At 43.1% G+C, this 27,884-nt stretch overlaps 1 protein-coding gene across 9 annotated transcripts in view; it reads right to left on the reverse strand.

The window, feature by feature from the left end:
* CLASP1 (cytoplasmic linker associated protein 1) overlaps positions 1 to 27,884 on the reverse strand; it is a 272,797-nt gene that overhangs the window by 144,005 nt on the left and 100,908 nt on the right. For all 9 annotated transcript variants that reach the window (XM_069574461.1, XM_069574455.1, XM_069574459.1 and 6 more), the window contains exons 7-8: positions 20,607 to 20,704; positions 6,231 to 6,298 (exon numbers count right to left, since the gene is read on the reverse strand). In XM_069574461.1, the coding sequence (XP_069430562.1) occupies positions 6,231 to 6,298; positions 20,607 to 20,704 (166 nt within the window). The remainder of the gene's footprint in view (positions 1 to 6,230; positions 6,299 to 20,606; positions 20,705 to 27,884) is intronic.

Below are 27,884 nucleotides of genomic sequence, written 5' to 3' on the forward strand. Positions count from 1 at the left end.
AAACAAAGAAATGATAAGGGAAGGGTGGTTAGAAGACCTCTTACTCAGCAGCACCCACCCCACCGTGTGTCCATAGAGTTCGGCTACAAACTGTCAGACCTCCAAGAAGTGCAGGTCTGATCTGCTCAGACTTCGGAAAAGTGAATATTTCACAAACAAACATCAAAGTGACAGTGCAGGTAATATTTAAATGCTTTTTAATACGGTCATGGGAGAAAGAAACAATAGATCTTCTGGCCTCAGTCTCTTCCACTACAAAATAGTTTTCAGCAAGAGAAAAAGCTTGGTTCTCCTTTTGGCAATGTCCTACAACAAACAGAACAGACTTGGGGATGGGGGCGGGCAGGAGGAAGGCAGAAGGACAGCGAGCAGGTGGTTTTAGATAGATGGGATCAGAGTGCTGGAGACGGTGAGACGTGTCAACATCCACACAAACCAGCGATGACACACATAGGCAGGGAGGAAGACGAGGCCTTTGGGACGACAGGCAAGTTCTGATTTACACGCCTGGACAGACAGTGGAAGACGTACAGAGAAGATCAAGGACAAGGTTGTATGTAGGTGTTTGGGGTTTTGTCTTTGAACAAGAGGAAGAATATGAATCTGGATTTAGATACATGTCTCCAATACAAGAAGAAATGTCAGACAGGCAGCTCCTTCGCATTGATTAGTAACACTAACACTAAGATTAGTAACACTAAGGTGTGGGCAAGAGACGCATTATCTGGCTAGTCAATGAAGTGCTGCTGCTGCTGCTAAGTCGCTTCAGTCGTGTCTGACTCTGTGCGACCCCATAGATGGCAGCCCACCAGGCTCCCCCGTCCCTGGGATTCTCCAGGCAAGAACACTGGAGTGGGTTGCCATTTCCTTCTCCAATGCAATGTAGTTCCAGTCATACATAATTACCACCCAAAGGAGAGCACTGCCTGAGAAAGAAACAGGCCTAGGACTAAGCTTTCAGAATTTAAGTGGCAGACGTTAAACAAAGGAAGGACATCTAGAAAGAACAGCCCAACAACAGTAACAAATCAGAATAAGGCGAGGCCAGAGGAGCCAAGGAGGAAGGGTGCTTCAAGCGGAGGCAAGGAGAGTGACTCGGTAGCGTGCAGACTGGGAAACGTCAGCGGGGCGAGCAGCACAGAGGTCACCCGGTGACAGTGCCGGCGGCTGCGTCAGTGACATGACGGAACCACGAGACTGGAGGGTCAAGGAGTGATTACAAGGTGAAGAGACTGAGACACAGGATACAGATGTTAAAAAAAACCCACAGGCCCAAAACACAGGCACTTACACTGGGCCCCACCACCAGAGTGTAGCGCCCACCTCCCCTGGACTGCAGTGTCCTGTGGCAGGCCAGGAATCTCCCGGCCTGCACCAATGACTCATCTGTCTCAGGGGCGTCCTCCAGCCCCCAGAGGAGGATGAGGTCACTGCCACACAGCCCCATCCCATCCCCCAGAGGGGCATGACTTTAGCCCGAAATATTCTGTTTCTGTCCTCCTTGTCTTGCCTTCAAAATTCTTTCCCTTTCACACTCAGCAGATGGGATGCCACCCAACTCAAGACTCATTCAATAAAGCTAATTAGATTGTTAAAATTTACTCAGCTGAATTTTGTGGGGTTTTTTTGACACAAACCACTCAGGGTAAGTGCTGTACAGGCGAAGAGAGAGGCAAAGCAATGAGAAAAACTAGATGGTGATATAGGTATGCCTGGTTTTACTGAAAGACACTCAAAATAGGCCAGACAAGTTGGGGGAGGAGAGTGAGAAAAAGTGTGGGCCAACCTCTTTCATGAAGTCAGATGCAAAATTCCTCAACAACGTAATGACAAACCAAACTGTACACAAAGAATTATACACTATGACCAAGTGGGATTTATTTCCAAGTACGAGAGAATAGTTTACCATTAAAAAAAAAAAAATCAAGCAATGTTACTCACAATATCATCAGGCTCAACAGAAGCCAAAGAAGCATTTTGGGGGGAAAAACCCCAACAACCCTAAAAGGCATCCAGATTAGAAAGTAAAAAACAATCTCTAGTCACAGATTAAATGATCTTATAAATAGAAAATCCTAAGGAAGCCACTGAAGGGGAAAATCAAGAGAATAAACAAGTTGAACAAGACTGCCAAATACAAGATCAAATATAAAATTCTACTGTATTTCTATATACTGACATTAAACAATCCAAAAATAAAATGAAGAAACAATCCCATTTACAATACCACCAAAAAACAAAATACGTAGGAATAGAATGAAACACCCAGGAATAAATTTAACAAAATCAGTGCAAGACTTGTACACTGAATACTACAAAACACAGTTGAAATAACTTCAAGACCTAAATAAACTGAAACTAGAAGGCTGAATGGTGTTAAGATGACAATATTCCTTAAAATGGTCTACAGGTCCAACACAGTCCCTATCAGAATCCTACAATCCATATGGAAGTTCAAGGAACCCAGAAGAGTCAAAACAATCTTGAAAACACCACCACTGAAAAACTCAAACCTCAACCCAAATGTCCTTCAACTGATGAGTGGATAAACAAAACATGGAATAATTATAGAAAGAAATAAAAATAAATGAAATGAAAAAATAAAAAGAAATGAAATACCGATATATATATACCAGGCAGAAGAACCCTGAAAACATTATGTTAAGTGAAAGAAGCCATACACCATATGATTCCATTTATACAAAATGTCCAAAACAGAAAAATCTGCTGTTTTGCAGAAGGTAGGCTGTCAGGGACCGGAAGGAAAGGGAAATAGTTAGTGCTAATGGGCACAAGGTTTCCTGGGGCTGATGACAATATTCTGGGATTAGACAGTGGTGATAAGTATAAGATTTTCTGAATACATGAAAAACCAATTTTAAAGGGGAATTCTTTTGGTATGAATTATATCTTAATATTCAAAACAGGCTGATGATTTTGGAAAAAATTCTAACACCTAGTTGTGATAAAAACTCAGATAAACAGGAATCAATGAGCACTATCAAAAACCTACAGTTAACATCAAACTTAGTCATGAAAAACCTAGGACTGGGAACCAGGCAAGGAGCTCCATTCTCACCATTCTTACTTTAAGCTTCCAGCCAGTGCACTTAGGCAAGAAAAGGAAAAGAACACACATCTGAAAGAGACAAAACTGTTCCTGCTTGTAGATGACAGTGAGTAAACATCTTACTGATCTCCCAAAGTTACTGAAGACAGACTTAAATTATTTGGGCTAGGAATTCTAAAGCCTTTATACATACACCCTAGATTATTCTATTCTGGCTCTAACAATTAAAACCGTAAGAATACGAATCAACAGGTCTCTCTCATTTTACTGCACTCTGCAGACACTGCAATGGTTTTTCCTCCCTTCCCTCTTTCCTTCCTCCTTTTTTTTTTCACTTGAAGGGTTTGTGGCAAACTTGCAACATGCAAACCTACTGAAGCTACTTTCCCAAACAGCACTTGCTCACCTCGTGTCTCTGTCACTTTTCCATTGCTAGTACTATTTGTTATGGTGATCTGTCATCAGTGATCATTAAAGTCACTATCTTAAAATGATTATGACTCACTGAACGATCAAGGTGACGGTTAGTATCCTTTTTTAGCAATAAAGTATTTTTTTAATTACAGTACATACGTTTCCTTTTTTTTCAGATGTAATGCTATCACACAGTAAAAATAACTAGTTTGGTATAAATATAACCTTTATAAGTGCAGGGAAATGAAAAACTTCACATGATCCATTTTACTGCAATATCTGCTCTATTTTAGTGGTCGGGAACCAAACCCACAGTATCTCCTAAGTATGCCTCTACAGTAAAAAGCTGAACAAGTCTCTAATAAATTTTGAGTTAAGGCCTTCTTACACACTGTCTTTTTTAAATATAGATGCATAACAGAACTGTTTTCACCCTCAACCCTACCTCTATACCACATACATACACATACATGGACATACACACACATCCACATTCCACAAAAATAAGGAAACTGGGGGCAATATTCTTACTGATACAATTAGATTAAAACATTGCTGAGAATTACCCAAAGCCACAGGATTCATATTGTCATGTTCATTAAAACTCATAGAATAGGGACTTCCCTGGCGATCCAGGGGTTAAGACTCTATGCTTCCAATGCAAGAGGCATGGGTTCAGTCTCTGGTGGGAGAACTAAGATCCCACATGCCATGTGCAGTGAAGCCAAAAATAAATAAAAATAAATTAAAAGAAAAAATCACAGAATGTTCAAAGTATACATGAATCAATCTACCATGTTGTATGCCTTAAACTTATATTGTCCTTATACAGTGCATGTCGATTATTTCTCAATAAAACGGAGGAAAAGATACTCATAAAGTGTGTGTATATATTTGTGTGTGTGTATTAATATATGTATGTATAAGTATAGATCTACATACAGAGAAGCCTGGTTAGGGGAGCTACTGTCTCTAGGGTTGGAAAGAATTGAAAAGGACTCTGAGCTGGGAGAGATTGGGGGCAGGAGGAGAAGGGGACGACCCAGGATGAGATGGCTGGATGGCATCACGGACTCGATGGACGTGAGTCTGAGTGAACTCTGGGAGGTGGTGATGGACAGGGAGGCCTGGCGTGCTGCGATTCATGGGGTCGCAAAGAGTCAGACACGATTGAGCGACTGAACTGAACTGAACTGAACTGAGCACTAACTTGACTTGATAGATATAAAATTTTCCAGGCAGGCCTCCAATGTGAATGTGATCTTTGTCCCCAGTGTCAGCATTATGAGATGCTGTCTCACATACAATAAAGTCAGGAAGCACAAACTCAGTTTCTGCCACCCCTCCTACCTCCTTGCCCAGTACTTTCTATCTTGGTGCCAGCAAGTTTTAAACTAGAAAACCATACAAACTACACAGACACACACAAAATATAAATTATGCCATGGTTAAACATAAGTTATAGAATTACAGGAAAATTAATTAGAAAAGAAAAATAACTTTGTTGGTGATAGCTAAATCATAATCTTTTTTGAATACTATGTTTTTACAAATGTACAAAAAAGAAATAAGAGGGTTAATGAAAGTGTTTTATAAGAAACAAGCTATTTAAAGACAATTCCTTACTGACAACAATGGGTATGCAAGCTGGAGTATGAGTCACAAGACCTGGATTCTGTTCCTACTCTGCCTTTAGGTACCATGTCACTCTGGGAGAAATCACTCACACTTTTTAAACAACCTCAAAATGTAAAAACTATGCTATGATCTAAGATCCCCAGCAATTGTGAAATGGCTATGATACAATGAGGTATCCAAGACTAGAAGAGTTATTGATGGCAATAGACTTTTTGATGATTCCCAAAAGGCACTAAAGATAAAGAAGGGAATAAACAAAGCTCCTATCCTCATGAACAAACAAAAAGATATTTTTGTAGTACTATACATTAAGAAGGAAAATCAAGCAGGGTGAGTGCAGAGTGCATTCCCTCACAACACTGGGTATGCTGTTCTTGATGTCTGTGTAATGAAGGGAGCCTGCAGCTGAGACCTGGATGGAATAAGAAGGCAGCTGTAAATGACAGCCAGGGACAAGTGCCTCAAGCGGAAGGAATCATAAGCACAGAGGCCTGAAGCAGGACAAATGTAAAATGTTACAGATTAGCAAGGAGGCCAATGGGCTGGAGCCAAGAGAACTTTTGAGAACAGTACAAGATGATCTCAGAATGGGGGGCTGCACCAGACCACACAGGGCCCGCAGCACACGGTGAGCCCCTGAGCTGGGCAACCTTCAGAGGATTCTGAATGAACAAAGGACTGACATCACTTGCACTGCATTCTAAAAGGATCGCTCTAGCTGCTGAGTGAAAAACAGGCTTTGGGTGTTGGGAGAGAGTGAAACCAAGCATCTTGGTTAGGAGCTGCCACAAGTGTGCAGGTAAAATGCCACAAGGCCCTGAACCAGAAGAAGAGTAGTGGTTACACTGGGAATCTTTGGGATTGTGAATGCATTTTTAAAATAAGCCAATAAGATTAGCTAATGGATTCAGTGTAGGTTATGAAAGAAAGTCAATGACAAGATCATCGTTTCCAGCCTGGGAAGGTGGGTAAATGGAGATTAAATGCTCACATCTAGAAACGTTTAGCACAATATTAAATCCAGCTGTTCAGAATCAGCATATAGCATTCCTTGGGCTAAAAGCAAACCTGGAAAAGCACAAGTAGAATGGTTGCTTTTTCTACTCACCATTCGCAGATTGTATCATGTTTCCAGATTTTTGGACTTCATCAAATTTTGTAAAAATTACATTCAACCTGTATGAAAAAATATACATATAAACTATTAACCATCACTGTTTACAATTATATTTTATACTAATGTGAAGTTGAGTCTTACTCATTGAGAGCCATCTAATAACAATAGTAACTATGCCAACAAGAAATGAGCCATGCTTATTTTAAGCCAAGCACTGACCTAATGGCTCCAACTGAAAGATCTCCTTTAATTCTTGTAACAGCTGTATAAGAAATTATATATTATCATACCCATTTTACAGATGGAGAAATCTAGACCCCCTTACTTAAAGTAACACAGCTGGTCAGGGCGGTTCTTACTCTTGGCCAGCCCCAAGAGTAAGAACCAGAGGCCAGGCTCTCAGACATTATATTAAACTGACTGACATCTCCAAACAAAATGCATACATCATGAAAAATCTTTGTTTCTCCTATTTCTAAGCACATACTGCTGATAACTTGAAGTATAGATTTTCAGAATGCATTGATACTATAATACAAAGCCTTTTCTGTGACTTCTGATTATTTTTTTAAAATGCTATAACTTCTCTAAAAGTAAATGTTGTGACTGGATAATCTTCAGCTTAAAAATCCACGTGACACACATTTTCTATTATTGGATCACTTTTACTTTGACATTTTGAAAGCAGAAAAACTCCTTAACTAGTCCAAATATTCTATCCTAGTGACACCAAAAATGCAAGGAACTGGAATCCTACCTTGTAGGAAAAGTGGAGAAAAAAAAAGAGGCTTTTCCGAGCAAAATACAGATATATTGGAATAAGCATAAGGGCTGAGATCACAAAGTCATGCATTTTTGCATTCAAACGTGAGTCACCCACTTCAGGGACTAGACTAGAAATGTTAGCACTTTCTTACAAACCAGCCTGTCACACAAGTTCTAATCACTTCAAACAGGTTTGATTTCTTTTCCAATCTGGATGGAAGCCGTTTGGGAGAAGGGATGAGACCTGTATCATCTTTGGTATTCTGTGCACACCAAGCATCGTCATGCAAGAGAGCGACGTCACCACATAAGAGGGCTGGTACCTGCTTCTGCCCCCCACCCTAAAGGTGGAAAGCTAGGTAGTTCACACACTCTAGGGTCAGCTCACATGTGCATTCATTCACTGGGCCAGCACTGAGCTAACTGGGTGCTGAGACTGGAAAGTCCCTACCATCTAGCGCGCCTATTTACCTCTACTTCCTTCTAGTCTACTTACCCTGTGACATTCTAAGATACAGAGGACCCAAGGTATCAGCAGTAGACAGGTAAAATGAAGGAGGTGAGCCAGCCTGATGCACTGCCGCTCCTGCTTCCCATCTCATGACAGACAGTGATCTGTTCAATCCATCTCTCCAGGGAGGCCCAGATGTACCCTCAGAATCCTCCTCAGAACTGCTCCAGACAGCGATCACCAATGAATCACAATGGGCACTGAATTAAAGATCTATTTGTCATCCCTGGACCAGATGAGTAACGCTACCACTCCCTTTCTACTCCAGGTTTCACTGAAAATCTGGCAAGATGTCTTAGAATCAAGTTCTTATGATGTCCATCACCTTCCCTTTTCTAATTACAAAGACTCCCAGTGGCTTAACAAGCCCATAGATAATGTCCCTATACAGGTTGCCGGGGCCTGCCCTGACCAAGTTACCACTTTGTTGAGTCACAACTATACTCTCTGATGTGAGCAAGCCTGCAAGTCTGCCCAGCAGGGACAAAGGAGATCTCCAGCTGGTTTTCCCTGAAATCACTGGGAGGGGGTGAGGATTTCTTCCATTCCTAGGAGGGTATTCACCATTATCCATGGCAACTGTGGAATAGGAATAGGAATAATGGCGTCAGTGACTACAGTCATAAGGTCCTGCTGCTGCTAAGTCACTGCAGTCGTGTCCGACTCTGTGCCACCCCAGAGACGGCAGCCCACCAGGCTCCCCCATCCCTGGGATTCTCCAGGCAAGAACACTGGAGTGGGCTGCCATTTCCTTCTCCAACTGTGGAAGCATCTGCAAACTCTATGCAGACCTCAGGTGATGTCTACTCACTGTGGCCACATTACCCATAACCAGCAGGCCCAACAACCAGGCCTGAAAATGCTAAATGATTACCACTGTTGGCACCTGCATCTTAATTCAGAGCTACTTCAGGCAGCCAGGCACGCCTCCCCCCTGCTCTCGTGTTCCTGTCTCAACAGCTGCCTTGTTCACTGCTCAGTAATGCCTGCACCGTGGCTCCTGTCAAGACGGTCGCCTCCAGGGAGCAGTCATCTGCCTTCATGACAGTTCGACACCAATAAACCTCCCTTAAGAATGGCTTTTGTCTACATGCTCTGAGCACAGCTATACAAAATGCCTCTTTTGGAACCTATCAATCTGCACAAGTCTAACAGGTGACTTTTATACATTCAGAGACACTGAATACATAGCTAATGATTACCTGCTGAAGCCGCCAATTTTTGGCACTTTTTAAATCTTTGGATCGGAAATATAAAGTAAATTTCTTCACTAGTTTGACAAATAATCCATACCATTTTTACCCTGGTTTTTCTGAATTTAAATTTTATATTTAACTCAATCCAACTGGTGTTTATTTTACTGCAAAAGTGTGATCAAATTATTCCATCTTAGAATAGCTTATAATTTTAAAATAATGTCCTAAAAGCAAATACTAGCAATCTCATGGTAAACAAACTCTACCTATACATTCAGCTTATAACTGGCTTTTCAGTCTGCTACTTTTAAATATAAGCAGGTAACCAAGGATTATGATACATCAGCAAAACTTCTAATATGAAAAAGAGAGAATAAACTGAACACACAGATACCCCAAAACTTCAATTTAGAGAAGAGACTATACAGTCCATGGAATTCTCCAGGCCAGAATACTGGAGTGGGTAGCAATTTCCTTTTCTAGGGGATCTTCCCAACCCAGGGATCAAACCCAGGTCTTCCACATTGCTGGCAGATTCTTTACCAGCTGAGCCACCAGGGAAGCCCAAGAACACTGGAGTGGGTAGCCTATCCCTGCTCCAGAGGATCTTCCCGACCCAGGAATTGAACCAGGGTCTCCTGCATTGCAGGTGGATTCTTTACCAACTTGGGCTATCAGGAAAGTGAAAGTGAAGTCACTCAGTCATGTCCGACTCTTTGTGACCCCAAAGACTGTAGCCTACCAGGCTCCTCTGCCCATGGGATTTTCCAGGCAAGAGTACTGGAGTGGGTTGCCATTTCCTTCTCCAGAGGATCTTCCCAACCGACGGATCGAACCCGGGTCTCCCATATTGTAGGCAGACGCTTTACCATCTGAGCCACCAGGGAAGCCTGAACAAGTCTGGAGACCCTTAAAAATCCCCATTCCCAGAGAACTGTCATTTTCTGATGATCTGTCTGGCATATTCCTAAACCCCCATTCACAGAGCTTGCCTTTACCTGACCTCACTCAGAGCATGCTCAGTGAGAGATCTTTCTTCCTGAGGCCACAGTCAAAAAGAATTCACAACTGTTTAACATGGCAGATGCCTGAGATCGCAATAACATTCCAGGTAAGGAAACTGTCAAAAAAACTTACAAGGAAAAACTGGAAGAGGAGATGTTCTCAGGAAACTCTGAGAAGCTCTGACAAATTCCTGGGAATGTACAAGATCACATACATGGGCAAGGCTGTGTGTATGCCCAAGAAGTATTACAGCATTAATGTCTCATCTCTGGTTGACCTTAAGACTCTGCACAAGCAGCAGTAAAGAGATCTAAAGGCAGAAAAGTATAAACTGCTTGCCATAACACTGAATAGCTACTTTGGATCTCAAAGTATGAAAGTATGTCCCAACACAGAGAGCCTTCAGCAAAGGCAATGAAAGGGAAACTTCTAATCATCAGCTGAACACTAACCCAGTCAAGCAGAGAAGACAATAGTAGCCACACACAACCAAATATACAGACCTTATAGAATTATGAAGTCACTAAGTAAGCAGTGAGCAACAAAAACGGTAAGTACCAACAACAGCAAGCCTGAGGAGAGGTGAAGAATGTGATTTTCAAAATTGTCACAATGCATAATCTTGTGTTCAGTTTCAACAAAAAACTTAGGAGACACAAAAAGAAACAAGTAAATATGGCCCATACACAGGGGGAAAAAATCAGTCACAGAAACTAACCTTAAAGGACTACCTAGATGAGTATTTGAAATCAACCACTATTAATATAGTTAGGAAAATATAAGAACCAAGGTCTCACCAAACAGAGAATATCAATGTAGAGATAGAAAACCCAAGATAGAATCATGGAAATTCTCAAAATTCACAGACAACTGAAATTAAAAATTCACTAGAGGCTCAACAGTGACTTGAGTGATCTCAGAGAACAAAGCAGCAGCAAACTTGAAGATGAGTCAATTGACACTATCATGTCTGAAAAACAGAAGAAAAATGAATAGGAAAAGGTAATAATAAACAGAGCCTATGAGACTATCTTCTTATACCCACATACACTCAATGAGAATCCCAGAAGGAGAGGGGAAAGGAAAAAGGACAAAAAGAATATGTGAAGAAATAATGACCAAAAATGTTCCAAATTCAGGAAGTTCAACAAGCTTGCAATAGGATAAACTTATAGAGATTCTAACCCAGACACATGAAAAGCAAAGTGCTGAAAAGAAAGGACCAGGAGAAGGACTTCCCTGGTGGCACAGTGGATGAAAATCCAACTGCCACAGCAGGGGCTACAGGTTCAATCTCTGCTCTGGGAAGATTCAACATCCTGCAGAGCAATGAAGCCTGCGGCCCACAACTACTGATCCCTTGTACTACAACTACTAAAGCCTGCACACCCAGAGCCTGGGCTCTGCAACAAGAGAAGCCACTGCAATGGGGAGCTCATGCACCACACCAAAGAGCAGCCCCCACTTACTGCAGCTAGAGAAAGCCCAAGTGCAGCAGTGAAGACCCAGCACAACAAAAACTAAATGATTTTTTTAAAAAAAGACCATGAGAATACTTTGAAAACAACAATCAAGAAGCCATCTGTCACAATACATGGGCTCCTGAACAAGACTAACAACTGATTTTTCATATAAAACAATGGAAATCAGACAGTTGTGGGAATATAAATCCTAAAACTAAAAATCTCAACCAAGAATTCTATACCCAAGAAAATTACCCTTCAAAAAATGAAGCAGAGAAGTCTCTCTGGACCAAAGGTATTTCAGTCTTTACATGAAGCCATACTACCAATATAATAAAGTGCAGACCTGGGTAGTAGGAGAATATGAAGGAGAATTTCAGACATTTCTCAATAAGCAAAAAATAAAACAACAGACTCCTTCAACTTTAAATGAAAGAATACAATAGCCCAGATTCACATGAAGATATAAAGAACACCAGTAAAAGTTCAGTCAGCCTTCCATATCTATGGGTTCTACATCCAGGGAGTCAACCAATGGTGGATCAAAAAGATTTTTTTAAAGTTTTAGACAGTTCCAAAACAACACCCTGATGCTGGGAAAGATTGAGGGCAGGAAGAGAAGGGGACACCAGAGGATGAGATGGTTGGATGGTATCACCGACTCGATGGACATGAGTTTGGGTAAACTCTAGGAGTTGGTGATGGACGGGGGGCCTGGCATGCTGTGGTCCATGGGGTCGCAAAGAGACAAAACTGAGCGACTGAACTGAACTGAAAACGAAAACTTGAATTTTCCACGTGCCAGCTACTATTTACATAGAATTTACATTGTATTAGGTATTGTTATAAGTAATCTAGAGACGATTTAAAGTATACACATACGTTATACACAAATACGACCCCAATTATATAACAGACTCACACATCAATGGACTTCTGACATCCACAGTGGGTCCTGGAACCAATCCCCAACAGATAACAAGAGGTGACTAATACTACAAAGGTAAATATAAAACACGGGCTTCCCTGGTGGCTCAGTGGTAAAGTATCTGCCTGCCAATGCAGGAGACTTGGGTTCAATCCCTGGGTCGGGAAGATTCCCCAGGGTTAAAAATGACAACCAATATTCCAGTATTCTTATCTGGGAAATCCCAAGGACAAAGAGCCCTGCCAAGCTACAGTCCATGAGGTCACAAAAGAGTCAGACACAACTTTGCGACTCAAGAATAACAAATACAAAACATAGGTAAATATAAAATACAGTACAATTTTTTTTTAAATTGTTAACTGTACCCTGGTCCTACATGACTTAAAAGGACACTTACACAAAGCAGTAATTAGAAAACTATATGCTGGATAGCTTATAATGTACAAAGATGTAATATGCATAAAAAGAACAACAGAGGAGAAGAAAACAGAGCTATGTAGGAGTAAAGTTTTTAATTCTAAAATTAATAATAATAATTCAAATTAGACTGCTATAATTTAAGAATGTAAACTGAAATTCCCAGAACAAACACTACTAATTTCATTTAAAATAGCAGGAAAATTAAACTGGCACACTAGAAAGTATCTGCTTATTACAAAATAAGGCAGCACTGGAAAGAACAGAGAAATAAAAAAGTCATGGCATATAAAACACAAAGAGCAACATAAGATAACAGAAATAAAGTCTACCTTATCAGTAGTACATTAAATATGAATGGAATTAAATACTTCAATTAAATGACAAAGATTTTCAGGCTCAATAAACAATCAAGACCCAACTGTATTCTGTCTACAAGAGATTTCATTTCAGTCACAAAGACAAAAGGGCTGAAAGCAAAAGGATATAAAAAGATAATCCATGGAAAAAAGTGTTCGAAAGAGACCTAGGGTGGCTATACTAATACCAGACAGTATAGACTTCAAGACAAAAAGTGCTATCAGGGACAAAGAAGGACATTTTACATTGACAGAAGGATCAATTTATCAGAAAGACATAATTATAGGCATCTAAGAACAGAGCCCCCAAATACATGATACAAAAAGGTCGAGACCCTGGTTCGATTCCTGGGTCAGGAAGATCCGCTGGATAAGGGATAGGCTACCCACTCCAGTATTCAAGGCTTCCCTCATGGGTCAGCTGGTAAAGAATATGCCTGCAATGTGGGAGACCTGGGTTCAATCCCTGAGTGGCGAAGATTCCCTGGAGAAGGGAATGCTACCCACTCCAGTATTCTGGCCTAGAGAATTCCATGGACTGTATAGCCCATAGGGTTGTAAACAGTTGGACATGACTGAGCAACTTTCACTTTCAAGAAGAGAGCCTCCAAATATATAACACAAAAAGTGACAGAATTGAAGAGAGAAGTAAGTCAGTCATCAGTATTAAGAGATGACTTCGATATTGCAAGTTTCAATAACAAGAGAATACAGATTCTTATCAAGTGCACCTGGAACATTCTCTGGGACAGACCACATACTGGGCCATAAAACAAGCTCCAATAAATTTCAAAGAACTAAAACCATGGAACACAGGAATTATGATTTATGACTATAACAGGATAAAAGTAGAAATGAATAACAAATAGAAATAATGTTGGAATTTAATAGAACAGCCCTAAAAACAAACAGGTCAGATGAAAATAAAAGGGAAATTAGATAATACTTTGAGATGAATGAAAATGAAAGTACAACATACCAAACGAAATAAGCCAGCCAGAAAAAGACAAACACAATATGCTATCACTTATGTGTGGAATAAAAATAAAACTAGTGAACAAAACAAACAAAAAACCAGACTCACAGATACAGAAAACAAACTAGCAGTTACCAGTGGGAAGAGGTAAGGATGAGGGATAATATGTAGTTGGGGATTAAGAGGTACAAGTTCTCTACTGGCAGTTGACATATCTTGTATTATAACATCCCAAGAAGTCCACAGTAAAACCATTAGAACCAGTGAGTTCAGCAAGGCTGCAGGATTCAAGATCAATATAAAAATATATATATATATATAATCTATATATATTAATGATGAACCATCTGAAATTGAAAATAAGAAAAGAAATTCTACTTAGAATAGCACCCAAGAGAAAACACAAGGAATAAATTTAACAAAAGAAGTGCAAGTCATGTCCTCTGGACACTACTGAGCAATCATTTAAAGTAATTAAACACTTCTAAAAATGGAAAGACATTCCATGTTCACGGATTGGAAGACAATGTTATTAAGATGGTAATATTGCCCGAACTCATTACAGATTCATTTCTTACCAAAATCCCAGGTGCCCTTTTCAGGCAGAAATTGACAAATACACCTAAAATTCACAAGGACATGCAAGGCACCCAGAATTGCCAAAACAATCTTAGAAAGAACAAACTTTGACTTCAAAATTTACTACGAAGTTGCATGAATCAAGACAATGTACTACTAGTACGACGGGCATATAGATCAATGGAATGTAAGTGAACGGAAAGAAATCTTTACATTAACGGTCAGTTCATTTTCAACAAAGTTCCAACAAAAATTCTATGAGGATCAAAACCACAATGAGAAACCCATTAGAATGGCTATTTATCAAAATGAGACAGAAAACAACAATTTTTGGCAAGGATGTACGCTGCTGACAGAAACCCAAACAGGTGCAATAACTACAGAACAGAACAGCAGTTCCTCAAAACACTTACACAAAGAATTACCCCTTGCTCCAGCTTCTAGACTATATACCCAAAGAACTGAAAGCAGGGAGTGGAACAGGTATTTACACACCCAATTTCAGAGCAGCATTACTCACAGGGCAAAGCTAAGAAGTTATAAATGGGAGAGAAAAACAAGAGGATCGGAGGATCAACCAGTCCAAGAGGTCATTACAAGGAAACCTGCCCAGAACTAGATGACATGAGGTTCCGTTGTGAAAGGCCCTCCAAATGCATAAGAAACTAGTCTCACATAAGGTCTACTATCAAGTTTCAGATCAACAAGGAGAACAAAGAGAAGCAAGTGACCACACATGACCAGAAAATCAGAATGACTATGGACTTCTCACTAGAAACACTGAAAGCTGGGACTCAATGAGGGGAGGGAGGCACATTAGCTTCCACATTTTGGATGAAAAAAAGGACTTCTAACCTAGATTTCTAGACCCTGACAAACTATCAGTATCAAGAGAGAATAAAGATATTCTCAAACTCAAAAAACTGTTCTTCTCCACGTCTTTCCTCAGAAAGTTACTGGTGAGGGAGAAAACCAAGAAAGACGATGTCTCCAAGAATCAGTAGGCGCACCTGCCGAGAAAGGTGTGTGCAGCCCCAGGAGGATGATAAAGCAAAAGGCAGAAGAGGGGGCTGGTGTGGACGGGAAGGCAGGCTCAAGGAGACGCACCTGACTTGGCAGTATGTAGACAGCCAAGCACAGGAGATGCAAATAGACAACTACACAGGTGAAAGTCAGACAAACCCCGGGAACCCACAGGGTGGAGGTGGGAGGCAAAGTCATCACGGTTCACCAGATATAAACAATGAGCTGTGAACGGCACGCACAGTGACGGCAGAAAGCCAACAGTGTCCCAATCAAAACGCAGACAGGACTAGCTTTGGTGGAGGTAGAGGGTAAGTATACCTGAGGGAGGGTAGGAGGACAGAACTGAAATCCACCCTTCATAACGTGAAGTAAAATTCTTAAGAGTGACAAAAACTGAGAAATAGCAGTACATGCACAGTACTCAGAGACAAAGCAACAGACACAAGAGAGCCAGTAAAAACAGCTGAAGGGTTTTCCTCTGAGGAAAAGTGGCAGAAGAGATAAGAAACTGCCTTTTTTTCAATGTATCTTGTAAATCTAGTCAACCCTCTCTGTATGAATGACTTACAGAAAATAAAATTTAGAAATGACAGGGGTGGACTTCACTAGTGCTCCAGGGCTTAAGAATCCGCCTGCAAATGCAAGGAACACGGGTTTGATCCCTGGTCCGGGAAGACCCCATGTGCTGCAGAGCCAACAAAGCCTGTGAGCCACAGCTACTGAGCCCATGTTCTAGAGCTCATGCTTTCCAACAAGAGGAACCACCCCAAGAAGCAGCCTGAGCGCTGCGACTAGAGAGCAGCCCCATCCCCCACAACTAGAGAAGGGCTTCAAGCAGCAACAGAGACCCCGTGCAGCCAAAAAACGAATCTTTTAAAAAAAGAAACGAGAGGGGTGTTACAGAGCACATTTCTCATCTGCTTTTGCCCTGGGCCCTCCCTTTTAACACCAAAGTTTTAGCAAGCAAATTAAAACCAAAAATAAGAAAGCTTCAATTCTCCCCTTTACAATCATTAGATGATAATGTCTAGTGAATGTTTGCAAGGTTTTTATAAACAAATACTATGAGAGCAATATTCAAAACTTCAGGCTCACAAAGAAAGTTCACCAAAGAGTTAAAATGCATCCAACGACATGTTTAAGCTCTATCTAGAATGGCAATCCACTCCAGTACTCTTGCCTGGAAAATCCCATGGACGGAGAAGGCTGGTAGGCTGCAGTCAAGGGGGTCACTAAGAGGTGGGCACGACTGAGCGACTTCACTTTCACTTTTCACGTTCGCGCATTGGAGAAGGAAATGGCAACCCACTCCAGTGTTCTTGCCTGGAGAATCCCAGGGATGGGGGAGCCTGGTGGGCTGCCGTCTATGGGGTCGCACAGAGTCGGACACGGCTGAAGCGACTTAGCAGCAGCAGCAGCAGAACTTAAAACTATCATCAGATTTAAAGCAGCTGCTGTTTCAGGAGCCTGGTTCCCAAATGATGGTTCCAGAAGAAATTTCACACCAGCAATCATTTTACCAAAGCCTCACAAACTAAATCACACCATATGGAATAGAAATATTTTCTGGCATATACAGTGGGGTGACAGTGAGTGTCCACGTGGGCAGACAGCATCTGTCTGTGAAGGGAAGCCTTGGACAGTAAGTGACAGGAACCTACCGACATTTTCCTTAGATCCAGAGACATCTCACAAATATCCTACTGCGATATGGCCTCTTACAATGGACAGTGAGAAGTGAACCGTGTAGGACTCGGTTTCTGAACACATCATGCATGTGGACTGTGAAAACAATACGTGTAAAACAACAGAAAATGCCCAAACACTATGCTGACTGACGTTCACAGCGCAGCTGTGCTGAGACCCTACACAGGGGACACCCTCCAAGATGGAGATTGGGCTGAATATCTCCTCTCTCTCCCCTGGATGAAAGTGACGTTAGCCAACAGATGACATACTCAAATAAGAATGGAACACATGGCCCCAAAGGATGATTCCAGCTCCTTCAAAGTGAAGCTGAAGAATACGCAACTCTCTCTCCTTTGTGAAATGGGCAAAGAAAACTGCTGCCTAAATCAGATCACTCTTACTACATCAGTTAGCTGACATGAGAAAGGCATCCTTTTTCATCATGTATTTTATTTCCTAGAGACATAACTAATCTTCTTCTCAAATACAGTACTCACTCAATGAACAAACTCATGAGAAGATAACATTTTCTCTTTTTCTGCTGCATTGCACGGCATGTGGGATCCTAGTTCCCCAACCAGGTATCAAAATTGTGTCCCCTGAAATGGACACGTGGATTCTTAACCACTGGACTGCCAAGGACAGCTGCTAGAGGACAACATTTTTTATTCCAGGACTAAAGGCAAGTTTTAGAAAACATTAAGCAAATTCCACAATATTTTGTTAGTGCTATGGAATCTTGCCAAGCTAAAGACTCTTCTATGCTCATGTAACAACAACAAAAAACCTATAATGATGTAAAAGAAGTCTAGGATACTCAAAGTATTCTAGCCGGCCACCTGGAGCCACACAGAGCAGAGGCTGTGCTTTCCAAATGACGGAAGGAGATTCTTTCTATGACCTATTCTATCTGGACTCCTCCCCATCAAAATTGAGGTGACAGTCAGAGCTTCTGACCCTCATAGTGCAAGGTTTTATGTAACTGTCTTGTAATAAATATAAAGATAAATGAAGTTTCCGATTCTTCCAGTCAAGTTTTATAAAGAACTAACAGCCTAGTTCTTCAAGCACTGTGTCTGCCAGCTTTATGACAATGGCTATAAAGCTGTGGGTCACTTCCTTAGGCTTACCCTCTCCTTTCGGTCCAGAATTTGAGGAAGGATTTCAGCTAACATGAGACAGTGGAAACTCTCATTCCTAACCACAGAGGTACTAACTCTTCTGTTACTTCTTTTTAATCTTTTTTTTTCTTTGTTTAAGAGAGTAGAGTTGACAGTGGGGGAAAAAACCAAGACTGGGAGTCTGCAAGAGAAGGCTCTAGCCCCAGCTCCAGGACCTTACCTAACTCACTCTGTGGAGTCCCTAAGACCAGTCCAGGTTTCACGAGTCACTGGGAGGACTCAGGGCCTCGGCACAGAGTCACACTGACAGCTGTGATTATTACAATATAAAAGGACAGAAAGGAAAATCAGCAAAGGGGTGAGGACCACAGGAAACTAGACTCAAGATTCCTGGAGTTTCTCCTGGTGGAGTCACACAGGACATGCTCAATTCCCAGCCACAAGCCAGGACAAGATGCATGGAATGCTGGCACTAGGCAAGCTCATTAAATCTGAAGGCGAGGGTTTGTGGGGCTGTTCACCCAGCACTGCCAAAGGCTCCACAATGCCAGCGTCCCAACAGGAAGGCAGGTGGGCAGCCACACCCGGGCCAGACTCCCGACCCCTCTGTGGACGTAATGGGCAGCCCCACATTCTAGTGTCCAGGCAGAGCCCAGGCCGACCCCACGTGCAGGCCTATGTAAGGACGCCTCGGTCTGCAAGGTGACTCGCCCTCCGTGCCCACCTCGCCAGACCTCAGTTTCACCATGTCACGTGCCCAGCTGCCAGCTGCTGTAGCAACCGCTGAACATGACACAGGAATCCCATGGGCAAGACAGGCCGGCCATGGCCTAGGCTCACCATGAGGCACTCAGCATGGTGACACCAGGCCTTGGGCAGGAGAGACTCTCACGGCCCAAGACCCATTTCTCCAGCAATGATGGTGACATCATCACTAACTAGCCCCTGCTTCCCTGCAGTCTCCAGTTTTCCCTAAGAGCCTGGTCAGTACTTTGTAGTTCTTCTCCCTCCCAAGTGTTCTCACTATATATCCAGAGACTACAAGGTGGAGGTTCATAAAATACAGGAATTAAAAAGCCCTGTTCTCACAGACTACTTTCATGTAAAAAACATGAGAAGTAGTTCTATTCTTGTCTGTTGACCCTGTCCACTGCAAGGCTTCAGTGTAAATGGCTGGTGTCCACCACACTAACTGCTGACTCCTACCCCAGGGCTCGTGGATCACGCTGTCTGCTAGTACAGAGTATCCCCAGCACCTTCTACTGTTTTGTAGTGCTTTAAAAAAAAAAAAAACAAAGGCCCAGGGACCATGATGAAAGCAACACTGGGGTCAGATGTGACACTCAACAAGGAAGGATTCCCCCCTCAAGTGTCACTGGCACCCTGACTGCAGGGTCAGTCACCCACTTCCATCACATCCAACTGAGGGACGTCACGACAGGTGGCTCCTGTGTATCTCAATATTCTGCCCCAGATGGAGATGCCCAATACTCTGCAAGCTCATCTGTGGAATGGACAGAGAAAATGAAGCACAGAGTATCAGCTTGAGCCCTGACTTTCTAGCTGGGTCATGTCTCCAGTCACTTCCTGTCACTGGGCCTCAGCTGTCCCCCTGAGCACAATGACAGGTCCAGATAAATCACTTGGTGAGTCCCATCCAGGCCTAACTTCCCAGGGTTTTCATATTACTTTCTCCCAATTAGACAGTCAAAAGGTTTAAAATTCATTTGGTATAAAATTTCTACATCATAGTTAAAAATCATAGATAACTGATTTTTCATTATTTTTAAAAGTCTGACAACAGAAACACCTGTGGACTCAAGGGGACTCTCGATATGGTAAGACAATAATCTCCTTGCACTGGAGACTTGGATGTTGAAACTGGCATTACTAGCCAGAAGGCTAACATCTCAAAGATGTCCAGAATTATCACTGATATATTTCTATCCAGATTTATCTGGGAAAGGCTTCATTCAAACAAATACATTCCAAGGACCCAAGATACCAGGTTCCATGTACATACGAAGTGTAGAACCACATGAACCCAGAGAATGCAAAATCTTTCAACACCAATCACTTTTAAATATGCTTCTAAAAACAGTCTGTAGCATGGGATCAGGTCAGATGTCTGGGTGAGAAAAGTCTTACTTTTGAGCAAGTGGAAGAAAGGGGACCCCTGAGACATGATCTGGACAAGATCACCATCCACCAATCTTCTCACCATATAGTCTTTCAAAAACAATTACCCCATAACAAAATAAGCAGTGCAAACCAAGATGTTAGCTGAGAAAGAAGAGGGAAAGAGCAAGAGAAGGAAAGCGTCCGAACTCACCGGGACTGCGGCAATCCTTTCTTACTGAGATCTGCCCTCACACGTTCTCCTACATGTCTGTAAATTTCCACTAAGCTGTTTATTGCTGCATCTCGAACCTAGATACAAAAGAAGAGATCTTACAGCTGCTCTGTGTCATTCCCCAGCGCTTCCTGCTGCGGACACAACAGGCTATCCAACACCCCAAGTTCATCACCCACTCACCGACGTGACTCTGAACACAACCCCTTAGAGACGTGGGATGAGACAAAGCCGTGCTTTGACAGCTCTGACTCTGCGGGCACAACTCCAGAGAGTATGGAAAAAAAATTCAGATCCCAACCCTGTGTCCATGTTAAAGTCAATACCCCTTAGTTCTTTTCATCCTTTATGATGTCTGGAAACTAGAAATTTCAGACCAAAGTGGAAAACACTACAAACAAGTGAATTATTCTAAAAAAAAAAACACACACACACACAAAAAAAACCATGTAGCATTCTGGATGTAGGCCAATTAAACAAATACTTGGCAACAGAAAAGTTTGGTAAAGGTTACACAGCACCTGAATTCAAGAAGTGCAAAGTTCTAAAAGGTAGATGGGAAAAAAGTCCATAAATTCTACATTTAATACAGGACAGGATGTAATAAATGTTATACAAAAGAGTACAGAGAGCTCACACAGCAGAGGGGACTGAGCACACCAGAGGATACCAAGAAACAGTTTATGGAAGAGGAAGGAACCACTTAAAATGTGCTTAGAAACAGCATTTCAGGAGGAAGAAATGGGATGAGACAGGCTCCAAACAGGTAACTAGCCAGTGCGGAGGCATGAAGGCAGAGCAGCGCAGCGTAAGCTTCAGCAGTCTGGCCAAACACAGACGGGGGGGAAAGGTCCGGATAAATAAGGCTCCAGAGACAGAATGAACTTTATTTAAAAAAAAAAAACAGAAAATGGGGGAATTTGAACATGGACTGTATATATACCAAACATTAGGCTGGTGCAAAAGTAACTGGGATTTTGGATTGTTGAACTTTGCCATCTGATATTGGAATACATTCTTAAATAAATGTGGTTGTGTTATACATCATTTTAATGCACATTTCTCACTTTGTTTAATTGCTAATTTACATATTGTTTATTTTAGACTATATAAATGATGTTACATGAAAAGTAAATTTGAGTGATTTTTTATTTGAGTTCAAAATGGGTTGTAAAACAGTGCAGACAACTTGCAACATCAACATCACATTTAGCCCAGGAACTGCTAATGAACATACAGTGCAGTGGTGGTTCAAGAAGTTCTGCAAAGAAGACAAGAGCCTTGCAGATGAGGAGTGCAGCGGCCGGCCACTGGAAGCTGACAACAACTAACTGAGAGCAATCATTGAAGCTGATCCTCTTGAAACTACAGAAGTTGCCAAAGAACTCAACATTGCTAATTCTGATCATTCAGCATTTGAAGCAAATTGGAAAGGTGGAAAAGCTCGATAAGTGGGTGCCTCATGAGCTGACCGAAAATAAAAAAAAAAAAAACAACTTGTTTTGAATTGTCGTCTTCTCTTATTCTATATGACAACAAACCATTTCTCAATTGAATTGTGATGTGCAATTAAACCCCTGGAGAAGAAAATGGCAACCCACTCCAGTATTCTTGCCTAGAGAATTCCATGGACAGAGGAGCCTGGCAGGCAATTAAAAGTGGATTTTATACAACAGCTGGCGATTGACCAGCTCTGTGGTTGGACTGAGAGGTAGCTCCAAAGCACTTCTCAAAGCCAGACGTGCACCAAAAAAAGGTCATGGTTACTCTTTGGTGGTCTCCTGCCCATCTGATCCATTACAGCTTTCAGAATTCCAGTGAAACCATGACATCCGAGAAGTATGCTCAGCGGATGGAGGAAATGAGCTGGAAACTGCAATGCCTGCAGCTAGAATGGGCCAACAGAATGGGCCCAGTTCTTCTCCACAACATGCCTGATCACATGCTGCACAACCAAAAACTCAAAAGTTGAACAAACTGGGCTACGACGTTTTGCCTTATCCACACGTTCACCTCACCTCTCACCAACCAACTACAACCTCTTCAAGCATCTCTATAACTTTTTGCAGGGAAAACACCTACAAACCAGAAGGAGGCAGGAAATTCTTTCCAAGAGTTCATCAAATCCCAAAGCATGGATTTTTATGCTACAGGAATAAACAAACTTACTTCTCGTTGGCAAAGTATGTTGATTCCAACGGTTCCTATTCTGATTAATAAACGTGTTTGAGCCTAGTTATAGTGATTTAAAATCTATGGCCCAAAACTGCAATTACTTTTGTACTAACTTAATAGTTTATCAATGTTAAATTTCTCATGTGAAAACATGTGATTATATAAAAATATCTATTATATAGAAGTAAAAAGATCATGTGTGCTAGATACTTTCACATGGTTCAAGAATAAAAAGTATTTCTCTGTGTATATGTGTGTACATGTGTGCATAAGTATTCATATAAAACAAATGTGACAGAACGTTAAATGGTAAATATGGCTGTTCACTATACTACCCTTTCCATTTTTCTACAGGTCTAAAACTTTGCCAGTAAAAAGGTGGAAAGAAAAAGAAAATTTTAATCCAATGAATTCAAGGCCAGCCTGTGGGGGGTACCCGGGGGAGGAGAGCAGGTACAGACAGGAGAACAACATGATTCCAGATTTGGTCTCAAGCAATGAAATCAAAGAAACAGAGAGTGAAGGAAAGAGGAAGGAAGTAGGAATACGAACAATTTACAATCCTGAACACTGCAAGTCACCCTATGATTAACAGTAGTGCATGACAGGTAATTTTACTCACATTTTTTCCCTTGTGATAGATAGGCAAATTCCAGGTTCTTGCTATCTTCTCACCTAAAACCTGATGCTATGTACCGAACTGTGTATGTGACACCCCACCACCACCAGTGCCAGCCCCCGAAAAAATTCCTCTATTGAAGCCCAATGTGAGTGCAGACAGAGACAGGGCCTGTGAAGGTTAAATGAGGTCATACGAGTAGGCCTGATACGACAGGAGGGCTGTCTTTGTAAGAGAGACGCCAAGAGAGCTCTCTATGTCTGCAAAATGGGATGAGAACCCTCACCAGAGCCGGCCATGCTGGCACCCTGATCCAGGACTGCCAGAAACAAATTTCACTTGTTCAAGCCTCCCCGTCTATGGTATTCTGCCATGGTAGCCTGAGCTTAATAACAGAGACTACCAGACTATTTTGGAAAGGAAAAAATTTCTGATGTCAGGAAACATTTTCATATTGAGACATGCACATCTTACAACAGCAGTCAATGCCACTGTCTGAAATAATGACAGGTGCATCACCACTGCTTACTTCTAATCATGGCATCTGCTCAGAGCCAGAGCAGGTCACACTGGGGAAACTCTTTAAAGAGCAATCAATATCCTGTCTGCTACTTACAAGTCCAGCTGTAAAGAGTTTAAGGGATTTAGTGGAAAAATGACTAGCTTTCTAAGTGGAATAAGTCCGACAGAGAAAGGCAAACACGGATATCACTTATATGTGGAATCTAAAAAACACAACAAACTAGTGAATAAACCAAAAAAGAAACATTCGGATAGAGAAAACACACTAGTGGTTGCCAGCAAGGAGAAGGAAGGGGGCAGGGGCAATACAGGGGTGAAAAGGGGGTTATTATGCGACTACTTGGAGAAGGCAATGGCAACCCACTCCAGTACTCTTGCCTGGAAAATCCCATGGATGGAGGAGCCTGGTGGGCTGCAGTCCATGTGGTGGCTGAGAGTCGGACACGACTGAGTGACTTCCCTTTCACTTTTCACTTTCATGCACTGGAGAAGGAAATGGCAAACCCACTCCAGTGTTCTTGCCTGGAGAATCCCAGGGACAGGGGAGCCTCGTGGGCTGCCATCTATGGGGTCGCACAGAGCCGGACACGACTGAAGCGACTTAGCAGCAGCAGCAGCATGGGACTACTATATGAAATTGTGTGTGTAACTTCAGAAAACTGTAAAGCACTATAGAATTCAAAGAATCACTCATTCATTCAATCAGTCAATCAACAAAATTACTAGGCTCAGAGTCAAAGTAGCCCTCAGGACCTACTTGGCCATTTAGAGACTATGTAACTTTAGACAAAGTATTTTAATTCTTTTAATCTCAATTTCCTCCTTCATAACTGGAAGGTTGCTTTGGGGTTAAAAAAATAATGGATTCAATTCAACAAATATCTGACTGCCTATTAGGTACCAAACTAGGGTGCCACATGGCCCAGGCAGGTAACACGATGGGCAGAACAGGGTGGGAGTATGAGGACCCAGGACCCCGGGAGGGGACCCCGAGGGCAGAGGACAGGGGAATGCGGCCTCAGGCAGGCAGCTGCCAGCATGCCACCAGCTCATGGCCATGGGGGCACACATACTGGGGTGCTGCAAGTACAGCTCTGCCTCATCCTCACTCTTTGCAGAAAAATCAGAAATACACATCTCCCAAATGTAAAACTGTCCAAACTCCAAAAGTAAAAATCACCCTGCAGACACGTGTATAGACACACACACATCTGTAGGCTGAAATTCAAGTTCAGGCCAGCTGTTTGTGCCCTGTGGTCCTGAATACGAAGCACTCAACACAATGGCTGGTGGAGCTGGTATTATCTACATCTTTCAGACTAACAACCTTAGCCTTTAAATAACTACTCTTCAGGCTCAGAAAGCTATGGGGTCAGTTGAACGACCCTCAATTCAAGAATCACAGAAGAGACTGTGTGTGGTACTACAGAGTACTGTAACCCAGCTGAGAAGACAAGTGTCCCTGAAGCAAGTCAATTGAGGCTGAAGGGATAAAGCAGTGTTCACCTCTACATGCAACGAGGTAGGTCCCAGTCTGGCTTCTGGCCACCCGCAGGCGCACCTTGCAAAGGAACCCCAAAGCTCGGACCACTCAGGTAGCAAAAGACAAGGGCCCCAGGACGTGCCTATCACTTCACCTCATTACACACACCCAGATGTGAGTGGCAGGAAACAGGCTCCCTACACAGCCTGAAACTCAAGGGGAAACCTCACCCTCAGGGAAAGGGAGGGCCCCAGAAACTCCTGCAAAGCCAAAGTCACCCCATCCTCCATAGCAGATCAAACTCCTCAGGAAAACAGACAGCAGACGGTGCGGGGGGTGGGGGCGGGCGGGGGGTGGTGCTGAGGGCATGCAGACACAATCAATACCTCACTGCCTGAGGCCAGCTGGGCAGCTAATGAAGGTATATCAGAGGTTTCCAGGCAGAACTGGAGTTTCTCCTATCTGGCAGAAAGTGAAAGTGAAGTCGCTCAGTCGTGTCTGACTCTTTCTGACCCCATGGACTATAGCCTACCAGGGTCCCCTGTTTATGGGATTTTCTAGGCAAGAATACTGGAGTGGGTTGCCATTTCCTTCTCCAATCCGGTGAGGAACGCCCTGTTGAGCAAGTGTCTCAAGACTGCTGGCTGCCTTTGCCCTGTACTCCTAGGCAACAGACATAGGCCCTGTTCTGCAACCCACACCCCAAAGGGGGAAACCCTGACTTCAGCTAGGAAGGAAACATTTAGCTGTTTACATCATGAGTGTAAAGCCACCCCATGCTCCTGTCCCTCCCCCGAGATACAACTCTCAACCATGAGATGCGACAGGAAACCTGAGGAAAGCTTCTGGAAAACATCTCTCCACTTGGGGAAAGAAACGCAGGGAACACTATACCACAGGAGACCCGGGAGGGAAGTGTACGTGGACTGGGCATTTAATGGCACAAGGGAAGGGAATGAGCCATTCTAAAGGGGCAGGAAGCAACAGTGGTGTTGAGATTAGGTGGGGAGGAGTCAAGAACTAAACCACCTGATGGCTAAGATTTCCTTCAAAATCATCCATTCAGTACATTCTGCTTCCAAATGATGGGGTGGGGGAGCAAAAGCGATGAAAGTAAACTGGCCTTGAGTGGTCCGCTGCTGTGGCTGCATGATGGGGGGTGCAGCACAACCCTCTCTCCACTTTATCTAAACATGAACCTTTCAATATAAAAAAGCTGAAAACACGACAGGGACAGAGGAACACCACATTTTCATCTGCCAGGAGGGCCGAACACACACACAGCTGGGCTACACCCGTGCCAGGCCTGTGAGCAGAGCTGCAGAGAAGAAAGCCCAGGGGGTGGGCAGCCCAGCAGAAAACCAGGCACGTACAGGCCCGGGGACGTCACACAACTGCTACACGCCCTGCGGCCTCCCTCCTTTGGGCCCCCTTCACAGGGGACAATACGTTGTCCCCGCTGCTCTCGTGATTGAATTACTTTCAGCAGCCAAAAGCATCCTAAGCCACACAGCCTGTGTGTGGGGTCCACTGAGGAGCTGGGTCACTGTACAAAGAGACCACAATCAAAGGACTCACATCCTCTGGGGCAGGAGTGTCTACAGGGTTCACCTTAAAGGTAAATCCCACTGACGTGAGGAGCCACATGCAGGACCATGCAGAGCCCTCCACCCACACCACCCCCCCACACACACCCACTCCCACACCACCACCATCACCATGCAGAGCCCTCTACCCACCCACACCCACACCCACCCACACCCACACGCATACCACCACCAGCACCAAAGGACTGAGAGCTGGATGGAAGCTGACCATAATGCTGGGCACCCAGTGCAGTGACAGCACCAGGAAGACACAACTGTTCTCAAAAGCCTGAGACGTCCACAACTAAGAGGGAAAAGCCATGCAAACAGCTCTGGAGAATCCACTCAGTCCTAAGGCAGCCCTGGGGTGATAAAGAGAAGACAGAGTAATCCGGACCTTGATGGTTCAGAGACTAGCAGGAAAGACGACAAGAAAACGCGAGTAAAGTCAGGAGCACAAGCACATGGACAGACACCCCCAGGAGGAGGGGCGCCTGGGGGGCTGGCGTCAGGGGAGCGGGTAGCATCCCCAGGGGTGGCGATAAGGCCCTCGGGCCTGTGTGTCTGCACACACTCGCTCACGCGCAGAGAAACCCTCCTCAGGTAGATGTGAACACTCAGGCTCCTGGGATGCTCAGTGTGGGAAACTCTGGCTACAGATGCTGTCTACTCCAGATGGCCGATGACTGCCCGCTGAACCTGGCCTCACTGACCCCTATTCTGCCTCCCGGGCCCAGCGTGAATACTCACATCACCTCTCAGACCAGAGTAAGCACCTGTGCCGCGCTTAGTCACTTAGTTGTGTCTGATTCTTTGCGACAACATGGACTACAGCCTGCCAGGCTCCTCTGTCCACGGGGATTCTCCAGGCA

Source organism: Ovis canadensis, chromosome 2 (genome assembly GCF_042477335.2).
Source record: "Ovis canadensis isolate MfBH-ARS-UI-01 breed Bighorn chromosome 2, ARS-UI_OviCan_v2, whole genome shotgun sequence".
Classification (NCBI taxonomy): Eukaryota; Metazoa; Chordata; class Mammalia; order Artiodactyla; family Bovidae; genus Ovis; species Ovis canadensis.